The sequence below is a fragment of the Hyla sarda genome, chromosome 1 (assembly GCF_029499605.1).
Source record: "Hyla sarda isolate aHylSar1 chromosome 1, aHylSar1.hap1, whole genome shotgun sequence".
NCBI classification, from domain to species: domain Eukaryota; kingdom Metazoa; phylum Chordata; class Amphibia; order Anura; family Hylidae; genus Hyla; species Hyla sarda.
In genome coordinates this window covers 340,319,959-340,335,516 of record NC_079189.1, presented here as the reverse complement: position 1 = coordinate 340,335,516, position 15,558 = coordinate 340,319,959, and the positions used below count along the sequence as shown (strand labels likewise).

Below are 15,558 nucleotides of genomic sequence, written 5' to 3'. Positions count from 1 at the left end.
TCCTGTACTTTACCACAGCTTTGCAGCGCTTATGGTGCAAGTCATAGGTGATATCAATGGATACAATATTATTATATCACAGTCTATATGTATGATATCAATGGATACAATATTATTATATCACAGTCTATATGTATGATATCAATGGATACAATATTATTATATCACAGTCTATATGTATGATATCAATGGATACAATATTATTATATCACAGTCTATATGTATGATATCAATGGATACAATATTATTATATCACAGTCTATATGTATGATATCAATGGATACAATATTATTATATCACAGTCTATATGTATTATATCAATTGATACAATATTATTACATCACAGTATATATGTATGACATCAATGGATACAATATTATTATATCACAGTCTATATGTATGATGTCAATGGATACAATATTATTATATCACAGTCTATATGTATGATATCAATTGATACAATATTATTATATCACAGTCTGTATGTATTATATCAATGGATACAATATTATTCTATCACAGTCTATATGTATGATATCAATGGATACAATATTATTACATCAATATCTATATGTATGATATCCATGTATATAATATTATTACATCAATATCTATATGTATGATATCAATGGATATAATATTATTGTATCACAGTCTATAAGTATGATATCAATGGATACAATATTATGACATCAATATCTATATGTATGATATCAATTGATACAATATTATTACATCATTATCTATATCAGTGTTTCCCAACCCAGTCTTCAAGGCACACCAACATTCCGGGTTTTTTCAGTAACTCCATTGGAATAGAACAGGGAAAAATTAAAATCTTGGACTGTTGGTGTGCCTTGAGGACTGGGTTGGGAAACACTGGTCTATATGTATGATATCAATTTATATACTATTATTACATCAATATCTATATGTATGATATCCATGGAATAAAATCCAATAAATATCTTCATCTGTCCTGATATCATCTAGTTATCACCTACAGGGAATATGACAAACTGGGGGTGAAGGGGTGAAGTCTGCTTGATAGTTGGACAACTCTGGTCTGTAAGAGAAAATGTACTGTATAATACAAATAATACCACTAACAACAATAATTAAAAAAAAATATTTTTTATTTTAAAATCATAACAGTAATCATATAAATAGAGAAGTAAAGCAACAATAATATTATTGTTTTTATTATTATTTTTATCATTATTAATAATAATCATAGCAATAATATGCATAATAGTAATAATATAAATGTAGTAATGATGCAACAGGAATATTATTGTTGATATTATTATTCTTAGTAATAATAATAACAATAATAATATCCATAATCATAGAAATATTGTCATAACAAAATAAAAATATTATTATTATTTTATCATCATTATCGTTTACACCATAGGTAATAATAATCAATATTTACACAGTCGAGTGATGCTGCCAGTAGGATGTAGACTGAATCACCATTACTATAAACTATGTGTATGTGTTGGCTATGTAGCAGCAGCAGCTCCCCTGGAATAAATTTCCCCTTCCATATGGATTCCAAGGATGAGCCTGGAGAAAGGTTTTTGTTTTTTCTTACTAGCTAGAGCATGCTGCAAAAAGAAAAAGAAAAAGAAAAAAGGCCAGTCAAGGTAGTAAAGCGCCAGGAACAAAAACGTCTTGTAAGTATAATGCTTAATATTTCCCTATTGAATTTCAGATAACATTTGGACTAAGTGTTTATTTCCAATGTTTTTCTAAAATGAACAAAAATTTTTTTTTACATATAATGTTGCATATACATGTATAATACACATTATTATGCTTATATACAGACTATGTATATACATGTATAATACACATCATTATGCTTATATACAGACTATGCATATGCATGTATAATACACATCATTATGCTTATATACAGACTATGCATATACATGTATAATACACATCATTATGCTTATATACAGACTATGCATATACATGTATAATACACATCATTATGCTTATATACAGACTGCATATACATGTATAATACACATCATTATGCTTATACAGACTATGCATATACATGTATAATACACATCATTATGCTTATATACAGACTATGCATATACATGTATAATACACATTATTATGCTTATATACAGACTATGCATATACATGTATAATACACATTATTATGCTTATATACAGACTATGTATATACATGTATAATACACATCATTATGCTTATATACAGACTACGCATATACATGTATAATACACATTATTATGCTTATATACAGACTATGTATATACATGTATAATACACATCATTATGCTTATATACAGACTATGCATATGCATGTATAATACACATCATTATGCTTATATACAGACTATGCATATACATGTATAATACACATTATTATGCTTATATACAGACTATGCATATACATGTATAATACACATTATTATGCTTATATACAGACTATGCATATACATGTATAATAATACACATTATTATGCTTATATACAGACTATGCATATACATGTATAATACACATTATTATGCTTATATACAGACTATGCATATACATGTATAATAAACATCATTATGCTTATATACAGACTATGCATATACATGTATAATACACATCATTATGCTTATATACAGACTATGCATATACATGTATAATACACATCATTATGCTTATATACAGACTATGCATATACATGTATAATACACATCATTATGCTTATATACAGACTATGCATATACATGTATAATACACATTATTATGCTTATATACAGACTATGCATATACATGTATAATAATACACATTATTATGCTTATATACAGACTATGCATATACATGTATAATACACTTTATTATGCTTATATACAGACTATGCATATACATGTATAATACACATCATTATGCTTATATACAGACTATGCATATACATGTATAATAATACACATTATTATGCTTATATACAGACTATGCATATACATGTATAATACACATTATTATGCTTATATACAGACTATGCATATACATGTATAATACACATTATTATGCTTATATACAGGCTATGCATATACATGTATAATACACATCATTATGCTTATATACAGACTATGCATATACATGTATAATACACATCATTATGCTTATATACAGACTATGCATATACATGTATAATACACATTATTATGCTTATATACAGACTATGCATATACATGTATAATACACATTATTATGCTTATATACAGGCTATGCATATACATGTATAATACACATCATTATGCTTATATACAGACTATGCATATACATGTATAATACACATTATTATGCTTATATACAGGCTATGCATATACATGTATAATACACATCATTATGCTTATATACAGACTATGCATATACATGTATAATAATACACATTATTATGCTTATATACAGACTATGCATATACATGTATAATACACATTATTATGCTTATATACAGACTATGCATATACATGTATAATACACATCATTATGCTTATATACAGACTATGCATATACATGTATAATAATACACATTATTATGCTTATATACAGACTATGCATATACATGTATAATACACATTATTATGCTTATATACAGACTATGCATATACATGTATAATACACATTATTATGCTTATATACAGGCTATGCATATACATGTATAATACACATCATTATGCTTATATACAGACTATGCATATACATGTATAATAATACACATTATTATGCTTATATACAGACTATGCATATACATGTATAATACACATTATTATGCTTATATACAGACTATGCATATACATGTATAATACACATCATTATGCTTATATACAGACTATGCATATACATGTATAATAATACACATTATTATGCTTATATACAGACTATGCATATACATGTATAATACACATCATTATGCTTATATACAGACTATGCATATACATGTATAATACACATTATTATGCTTATATACAGACTATGCATATACATGTATAATACACATTATTATGCTTATATACAGACTATGCATATACATGTATAATACACATTATTATGCTTATATACAGACTATGCATATACATGTATAATAAACATCATTATGCTTATATACAGACTATGCATATACATGTATAATACACATCATTATGCTTATATACAGACTATGCATATACATGTATAATACACATCATTATGCTTATATACAGACTATGCATGTACATGTATAATACACATCATTATGCTTATATACAGACTATGCATATACATGTATAATACACATTATTATGCTTATATACAGACTATGCATATACATGTATAATACACATTATTATGCTTATATACAGACTATGCATATACATGTATAATAATACACATTATTATGCTTATATACAGACTATGCATATACATGTATAATACACATTATTATGCTTATATACAGACTATGCATATACATGTATAATACACATCATTATGCTTATATACAGACTATGCATATACATGTATAATACACATTATTATGCTTATATACAGACTATGCATATACATGTATAATACACATCATTATGCTTATATACAGACTATGCATATACATGTATAATAATACACATTATTATGCTTATATACAGACTATGCATATACATGTATAATAATACACATTATTATGCTTATATACAGACTATGCATATACATGTATAATACACATTATTATGCTTATATACAGACTATGCATATACATGTATAATACACATCATTATGCTTATATACAGACTATGCATATACATGTATAATACACATTATTATGCTTATATACAGACTATGCATATACATGTATAATACACATCATTATGCTTATATACAGACTATGCATATACATGTATAATAATACACATTATTATGCTTATATACAGACTATGCATGTACATGTATAATACACATTATTATGCTTATATACAGACTATGCATATACATGTATAATACACATTATTATGCTTATATACAGGCTATGCATATACATGTATAATACACATCATTATGCTTATATACAGACTATGCATATACATGTATAATACACATCATTATGCTTATATACAGACTATGCATATACATGTATAATACACATTATTATGCTTATATACAGACTATGCATATACATGTATAATACACATTATTATGCTTATATACAGACTATGCATATACATGTATAATAATACACATTATTATGCTTATATACAGACTATGCATATACCTGTATAATAATACACATCATTATGCTTATATACAGACTATGCATATACATGTATAATACACATCATTATGCTTATATACAGACTATGCATATACATGTATAATACACATCATTATGCTTATATACAGACTATGCATATACATGTATAATACACATTATTATGCTTATATACAGACTATGCATATACATGTATAATACACATTATTATGCTTATATACAGACTATGCATATACATGTATAATACACATTATTATGCTTATATACAGACTATGCATATACATGTATAATACACATTATTATGCTTATATACAGACTATGCATATACATGTATAATACACATTATTATGCTTATATACAGACTATGCATATACATGTATAATACACATTATTATGCTTATATACAGACTATGCATATACATGTATAATAATACACATTATTATGCTTATATACAGACTATGCATATACCTGTATAATAATACACATCATTATGCTTATATACAGACTATGCATATACATGTATAATAATACACATTATTATGCTTATATACAGACTATGCATATACCTGTATAATAATACACATCATTATGCTTATATACAGACTATGCATATACCTGTATAATAATACACATCATTATGCTTATATACAGACTATGCATATACATGTATAATAATACACATTATTATGCTTATATACAGACTATGCATATACCTGTATAATAATACACATCATTATGCTTATATACAGACTATGCATATACATGTATAATACACATCATTATGCTTATATACAGACTATGCATATACATGTATAATACACATTATTATGCTTATATATAGACTATGTATATACATGTATAATACACATTATTATGCTTATATACAGACTATGCATATACATGTATAATACACATCATTATGCTTATATACAGACTATGCATATACATGTATAATACACATCATTATGCTTATATACAGACTATGCATATACATGTATAATACACATTATTATGCTTATATACAGACTATGCATATACATGTATAATAATACACATTATTATGCTTATATACAGACTATGCATATACATGTATAATACACATTATTATGCTTATATACAGACTATGCATATACATGTATAATAAACATCATTATGCTTATATACAGACTATGCATATACATGTATAATACACATCATTATGCTTATATACAGACTATGCATATACATGTATAATACACATCATTATGCTTATATACAGACTATGCATATACATGTATAATACACATCATTATGCTTATATACAGACTATGCATATACATGTATAATACACATTATTATGCTTATATACAGACTATGCATATACATGTATAATACACATTATTATGCTTATATACAGACTATGCATATACATGTATAATAATACACATTATTATGCTTATATACAGACTATGCATATACATGTATAATACACATTATTATGCTTATATACAGACTATGCATATACATGTATAATACACATCATTATGCTTATATACAGACTATGCATATACATGTATAATAATACACATTATTATGCTTATATACAGACTATGCATATACATGTATAATACACATTATTATGCTTATATACAGACTATGCATATACATGTATAATACACATTATTATGCTTATATACAGACTATGCATATACATGTATAATAATACACATTATTATGCTTATATACAGACTATGCATATACCTGTATAATAATACACATCATTATGCTTATATACAGACTATGCATATACATGTATAATAATACACATCATTATGCTTATATACAGACTATGCATATACATGTATAATACACATCATTATGCTTATATACAGACTATGCATATACATGTATAATACACATCATTATGCTTATATACAGACTATGCATATACATGTATAATACACATTATTATGCTTATATACAGACTATGCATATACATGTATAATACACATTATTATGCTTATATACAGACTATGCATATACATGTATAATACACATTATTATGCTTATATACAGACTATGCATATACATGTATAATACACATTATTATGCTTATATACAGACTATGCATATACATGTATAATACACATTATTATGCTTATATACAGACTATGCATATACATGTATAATACACATTATTATGCTTATATACAGACTATGCATATACATGTATAATAATACACATTATTATGCTTATATACAGACTATGCATATACCTGTATAATAATACACATCATTATGCTTATATACAGACTATGCATATACATGTATAATAATACACATTATTATGCTTATATACAGACTATGCATATACCTGTATAATAATACACATCATTATGCTTATATACAGACTATGCATATACCTGTATAATAATACACATCATTATGCTTATATACAGACTATGCATATACATGTATAATAATACACATTATTATGCTTATATACAGACTATGCATATACCTGTATAATAATACACATCATTATGCTTATATACAGACTATGCATATACATGTATAATACACATCATTATGCTTATATACAGACTATGCATATACATGTATAATACACATTATAATGCTTATATATAGACTATGTATATACATGTATAATACACATTATTATGCTTATATACAGACTATGCATATACATGTATAATACACATCATTATGCTTATATACAGACTATGCATATACATGTATAATACACATCATTATGCTTATATACAGACTATGCATATACATGTATAATACACATTATTATGCTTATATACAGACTATGCATATACATGTATAATACACATTATTATGCTTATATACAGACTATGCATATACATGTATAATACACATTATTATGCTTATATACAGACTATGCATATACATGTATAATAATACACATTATTATGCTTATATACAGACTATGCATATACATGTATAATACACATCATTATGCTTATATACAGACTATGCATATACATGTATAATACACATCATTATGCTTATATACAGACTATGCATATACATGTATAATACACATTATTATGCTTATGTACAGACTATGCATATACATGTATAATACACATTATTATGCTTATATACAGACTATGCATATACATGTATAATAATACACATTATTATGCTTATATACAGACTATGCATATACCTGTATAATAATACACATCATTATGCTTATATACAGACTATGCATATACATGTATAATACACATCATTATGCTTATATACAGACTATGCATATACATGTATAATACACATCATTATGCTTATATACAGACTATGCATATACATGTATAATACACATCATTATGCTTATATACAGACTATGCATATACATGTATAATACACATTATTATGCTTATATACAGACTATGCATATACATGTATAATACACATTATTATGCTTATATACAGACTATGCATATACATGTATAATACACATTATTATGCTTATATACAGACTATGCATATACATGTATAATACACATCATTATGCTTATATACAGACTATGCATATACATGTATAATACACATCATTATGCTTATATACAGACTATGCATATACATGTATAATACACATCATTATGCTTATATACAGGCTATGCATATACATGTATAATACACATTATTATGCTTATATACAGACTATGCATATACATGTATAATACACATCATTATGCTTATATACAGACTATGCATATACATGTATAATACACATTATTATGCTTATATACAGACTATGCATATACATGTATAATACACATCATTATGCTTATATACAGACTATGCATATACATGTATAATACACATTATTATGCTTATATACAGACTATGCATATACATGTATAATACACATTATTATGCTTATATACAGACTATGCATATACATGTATAATACACATCATTATGCTTATATACAGACTATGCATATACATGTATAATACACATTATTATGCTTATATACAGACTATGCATATACATGTATAATACACATCATTATGCTTATATACAGACTATGCATATACATGTATAATACACATTATTATGCTTATATACAGACTATGCATATACATGTATAATACACATTATTATGCTTATATACAGACTATGCATATACATGTATAATACACATCATTATGCTTATATACAGACTATGCATATACATGTATAATACACATTATTATGCTTATATACAGACTATGCATATACATGTATAATACACATCATTATGCTTATATACAGACTATGCATATACATGTATAATACACATTATTATGCTTATATACAGACTATGCATATACATGTATAATACACATTATTATGCTTATATACAGACTATGCATATACATGTATAATACACATCATTATGCTTATATACAGACTATGCATATACATGTATAATACACATCATTATGCTTATATACAGACTATGCATATACATGTATAATACACATCATTATGCTTATATACAGACTATGCATATACATGTATAATACACATCATTATGCTTATATACAGACTATGCATATACATGTATAATACACATCATTATGCTTATATACAGACTATGCATATACATGTATAATACACATTATTATGCTTATATACAGACTATGCATATACATGTATAATACACATTATTATGCTTATATACAGACTATGCATATACATGTATAATACACATCATTATGCTTATATACAGACTATGCATATACATGTATAATACACATCATTATGCTTATATACAGACTATGCATATACATGTATAATACACATCATTATGCTTATATACAGACTATGCATATACATGTATAATACACATTATTATGCTTATATACAGACTATGCATATACATGTATAATACACATTATTATGCTTATATACAGACTATGCATATACATGTATAATACACATCATTATGCTTATATACAGACTATGCATATACATGTATAATACACATCATTATGCTTATATACAGACTATGCATATACATGTATAATACACATCATTATGCTTATATACAGACTATGCATATACATGTATAATACACATTATTATGCTTATATACAGACTATGCATATACATGTATAATACACATTATTATGCTTATATACAGACTATGCATATACATGTATAATACACATCATTATGCTTATATACAGACTATGCATATACATGTATAATACACATCATTATGCTTATATACAGACTATGCATATACATGTATAATACACATTATTATGCTTATATACAGACTATGCATATACATGTATAATACACATCATTATGCTTATATACAGACTATGCATATACATGTATAATACACATCATTATGCTTATATACAGACTATGCATATACATGTATAATACACATCATTACGCTTATATACAGACTATGCATATACATGTATAATACACATTATTATGCTTATATACAGACTATGCATATACATGTATAATACACATCATTATGCTTATATACAGACTATGCATATACATGTATAATACACATCATTATGCTTATATACAGACTATGCATATACATGTATAATACACATTATTGGGAGAATAAGGAGGTGAAGAAACGCCTTGTGTGGTTAGTGAGTTCCATCATGATAGAATAATGTATATAGTGTATTACAAGTGCAGCAGCTGATCCATTTTAGAAAGATGTCTTTTTCATGATACTGGTTCAGGATAGGTTCACACCACGTTTTTGCAATACAGTTTTTTTTCAGGTTTTTGATAAAAAAAAATGGATTCCTCAAAACCTGACTAAACTGTATTAAAACGTGTGTACAAAGTTTTATCTGTATACGGTTTAAAAAGTGATGTCCGGTTGCATCTGTTTTTTAAGAAAAAAAACGCATACGTTTTGAACTTTTCACTCCATTATGAATAAAGTTTCACTTGTTTGATTGAAATTCCAAGAAAAAAAACTGTGCAAAGTCAAAAACCGTATGGTGCAAACTGGATGGAACCGTACACACATACAGTTCTGTACGGTTCCCATTGACTCCCATGTTTAAAAAAAAACGTATACAGGTCAATACGGGTTTTCACCTGGACCAAAGACCATGGTAGGCCACGGTTTTCTGTCCAGAAAAAAAAAAGTAAAAAACCGTTTGGTGTGAAAAACGGAGACAACCGTATGCAATATGGTGCATATGGTTTAGAATGGAAAGTCCATGGGCACGGTTTTCTGTATAGAAAATCGTGGTGTGAACCCACCCTCACACAGGGTAATTATGTTTTTAGTATACAATTCCATCTATATCTTCAAGTTCAAGAGTGACCGCCATGTTGTATTGCGAGCATAGTAGATGAGAAAAAGATATCCCAGGGCAGCCCCAAAAACTGATACAAAGGAGGAGGAGCATCTGCTGCCTTCTGCCTTGTGGCCCCAGGGCTGTGGGGGGCTCCTGGAGTTATCAGGACCATCACAGGACACATTTCTGGGATGAGGGGTTCCGGGATTCTTCACTTGTTCCCTTCAGAAAGCCTGGAAGACACTAAACGTATGGGAACGTGGATACGGTGGACCCGCCTGCTGTCACGATATAGATCGGGATACTCCTCCCTAGGGCTCCTGACCTGTGGTTTCAGCTGTCACTGACTAACACTCCACCCATACAGCGACTGTACACCCGCAGGTACCGGAGAGACATCGGATGTCCCAAAACGAAACGGACGGAAACCAATAGGAAGAGAGACGTGTCCGCCACCGCAGCGTCTCCAGCCCCGGTCACCGTCTCCTGCTCCAGATATCATGGATGTGGAGGCCCTGTCAGAGGCTGCGGCTCGGGGGGACCTGGTGACGGCTCGCGGCTTGTTACTGGAGGGGACCGACCCGAATGAGGTGAACCGGCACGGGAGGACGGCGATCCAGGTAGGAGGAGGGGGAATCACACGGCTGAGGTAACTTTGCAGAATGCACGTGACATACAATACGCGAAAGATGTCATCCGTTATTACCGAACTACACGGACATCGCATCCGGCCCGCGACTCCTGTTATCGATGATTATTAATATTGTTTATACTAATATGTATCGTATAATAGGTATGTTAGATATACATTACTATATACATTACAAAGAAAATATACATTACAAAGAGCAAAGATAGATAATAAATACTATAATTATATATATATATATATATATATATATATATATATATATATATATGTATATATATATATGTGTGTGTGTGTGTGTGTGTGGTAATAAAAAACAAGGCCAGTGCAGCACTCCATAAAGTAAAAAAATGAAAATTTATTCCATCAAAAAAAAAAAAATGTGTGAAAGCAGAACATAAAGAGAAATAGCACCAAATAAAAACTCCTCCACATAACAACAAGGTAAAATCGGGCGCTGAGACCAGGATAAAAATTCAGGGTGTTTAATTGCCCCCTGAATAATTTAACACCCTGAATTTTTATCCTGGTCTCAGCGCCCGATTTTACCTTGTTGTTATGTGGAGGAGTTTTTATTTGGTGCTATGTACACGAAGCTGCTGCAGAGACCCCTGGTATCGTTACCTTTCCTCATGATTACCCATTGTTGTACTTGGATCCAGTACGACCACCTCTGGTAAGCACAATTCACATTGTGCGTTTGCACCTTGCACCCTATGATATCACACCACGGAGCGCATCCTTTTGTTTTTTTGTCTTCATAAAGAGAAATAAGGCTAAGTTTCTTAGCCGCATGGCGTTTTTTCGGCCAAAAAAAACGCTGCGGCCAGATGTTAGCTGTAAATCAATGAGAAATCACAAAATTCTTATTCCACTTGGCATTTTTCACTCTATTTTGGCGTTTTCAGCTCTTGGCGGTTTTCCAAAATCGCAGCATGTTGAGCCACTGGCGATTTTTTGTCAAAGTTGTGGCGTTTTTCTCCCATAGAAATCTATGGGAGTGAAAAAAATGTCAGGAAAAACGATATTTGGGTTTTAACTTTGGCGTTTTTGCAGGCAGTTTTTATTCTTTCGTGGATGTGATGGGGATACAATTTTTAATAACATTTCGTAGGGTACCATTAAAAAATAAAATAAAAAAGATACAGTAGTGATGGAAAAAATTGGATCTAACGAAATGTATCTTTTTTATAGCAAAATTTGTATTAACTTTTAAAACAGGGATCAATTTATGTGGGTGGCCGGGGCACTAAAAATGTAGCCGGCAGTAATAAAAATTTAATGTGTGTGTTGTTTTTCACTTTTTTTTCTTTATTTTTTACATTTTGTTAGGTGGTACTACTCCTCCCAGCATGGAACACACTATTCCATGATGGGAGTAGTAGTACCTGTACTAGGTGACAGATTGCCTGTTGTGATCCTCCTGTATAATGTATAGATGTGGTCGGCCGCTCTTCTCTGGTTCCCTGCACTGCTGTATATATATACACCTATTCATATTTCCATCTGGAAAATAGGAATTTGTGTATACATTATATACGTCAGTGCAGGGGACCATAGAAGAGCGGCCGCCCACATTTATACATTATACAGAAGGATCACAGCGGGTGTCAGGAGTGACATCCACTGTGATCTTTCCTTAACTGCAGGTACTACTACTCCCAACATGGAGAACACTCTGCTCAATGCTGGGAGCTGTAGTACCTGCATTAATAGACAGATCGCATCATGTGTCAAAAGTTACACTCGCTGCGATTTTTCTATTAATGCAGGTACTACAGCTCCCAGCATGGAGCAGAGTGTGCTCCATGTTGGGAGTAGTAGTACCTGCAGGTAAGAACAGATCACAGCGGGTGTCACTACTGACACCCAATGCAATCGTCCATAATATAGCAGAGATGCAGAGTGGCTCTATACAGTGCTCACATCTCTGCACTATACTCCGGCCACTCACTCATTCATATTTCCCTCAGAGAGCGGTGATTGGCTGCAACCATCCGGCCAATCACCACTCTGGGCGGAAAATAGGAATGAGTGATGTTCTATTCACATCACTGACCGGAGTATAGTGCAGAGATGTGAGCGCTGTATAGAGCCGCTCCTCATATCTGCCATATTATGGACGATCACATCGGGTGTCACGACTGACACCCAGGGCGATATGTCTGTTAGTACAGGTACTACTACTCCCATCATGGAACAGTCTGTTCCATGCTGGGAGTAGTAGTACTACCTAAAAAATGTAAAAAAAAAATAAAATAGAGAAAAAAGGGAAAGACACACTTTATAATAAAAAAATTATTACAATTTTGTTATAAAATATATACATTTCGTTAAATAAAAAATTTTCCACCACTGTTGCATCTTTTTTTTTTTTTTTGGGTACCAAAAAAAAAAACTGCCAAGGTGCAATTTCCATACAAATGAAAAAACGCCAGAAAAAAATGGCAGAAAAAACACCAGATGCAGGAAATTGCACTGGCATTTTTTCATGTGTTTTTTTCAACCCAATAAATGCAGGATAAAAAACCAAGTAGAAACTAGCCTATTAGTGCTTTGGCCAAATATATATGTGGAGATACAGTTTGGAGCAGTAATTAATAATGGGAAAAAAATGGATATGGATTGGGCTGGTCCTTTTACCACACTGTAGTGATGTCACAAATAGTAACCATCAACAATACAGGACTCCAGGGGGAGCGCAGCCTCCCGATCTTACCACAAGGGCATCAACTAGTTTGCATCAATCACTTCTGGATTCCATACAGCAGGATAAGAAGAAATACCCCATGTACAGGTACTTGGGTCCATGTTGCGGGAAATACCCCAGGTACAGGTACTTGGGTCCATGTTGCGGGAAATACCCCAGGTACTGGTACTGCGGTCCATGTTGCGGGAAATACCCCAAATACAGGTACTTGGGTCCATGTTGCGGGAAATACCCCAGGTACTGGTACTTGGGTCCATGTTGCGGGAAATACCCCAGATACAGGTACTTGGGTCCATGTTGCGGGAAATACCCCAGATACAGGTACTTGGGTCCATGTTGCGGGAAATACCCCCGGTACAGGTACTTGGGTCCATGTTGCGGGAAATACCCCAGGTACTGGTACTTGGGTCCATGTTGCGGGAAATACCCCAGATACAGGTACTTGGGTCCATGTTGCAAGAAATACCCCAGATACCAGTACTTGGGTCCATGTTGCGGGAAATACCCCAGATACAGGTACTTGGGTCCATGTTGCGGGAAATACCCCAGATACAGGTACTTGGTCCATGTTGCAAGAAATACCCCAGATACCAGTAC

General features: G+C 30.2%; 1 protein-coding gene and 1 long non-coding RNA gene across 3 annotated transcripts in view; one reads left to right on the top strand and one right to left on the bottom strand.

The window, feature by feature from the left end:
- Positions 1-864: 864 nt before the first annotated feature.
- On the bottom strand, positions 865-12,062 carry LOC130273517 (uncharacterized). Its single transcript, XR_008844017.1, has 3 exons — positions 11,928-12,062; positions 1,439-1,613; positions 865-1,066 (listed from the first exon to the last, which is right to left on the bottom strand). It is a non-coding gene; the product is annotated as an uncharacterized LOC130273517 (long non-coding RNA).
- Positions 11,624-15,558, top strand: part of LOC130273504 (cyclin-dependent kinase 4 inhibitor B-like) — a 28,417-nt gene continuing 24,482 nt past the window's right edge. Inside the window, exon 1 of one of the 2 annotated variants that reach the window (XM_056520465.1) lies at positions 11,624-12,222. In XM_056520465.1, coding sequence (XP_056376440.1) covers positions 12,103-12,222 — 120 coding nt within the window. In that variant the 5' untranslated portion in view covers positions 11,624-12,102. Of the gene's footprint in view, positions 12,223-12,259; positions 12,396-15,558 lie in introns of those variants that run through there. The other variant, XR_008844012.1, reaches the window with a different exon arrangement.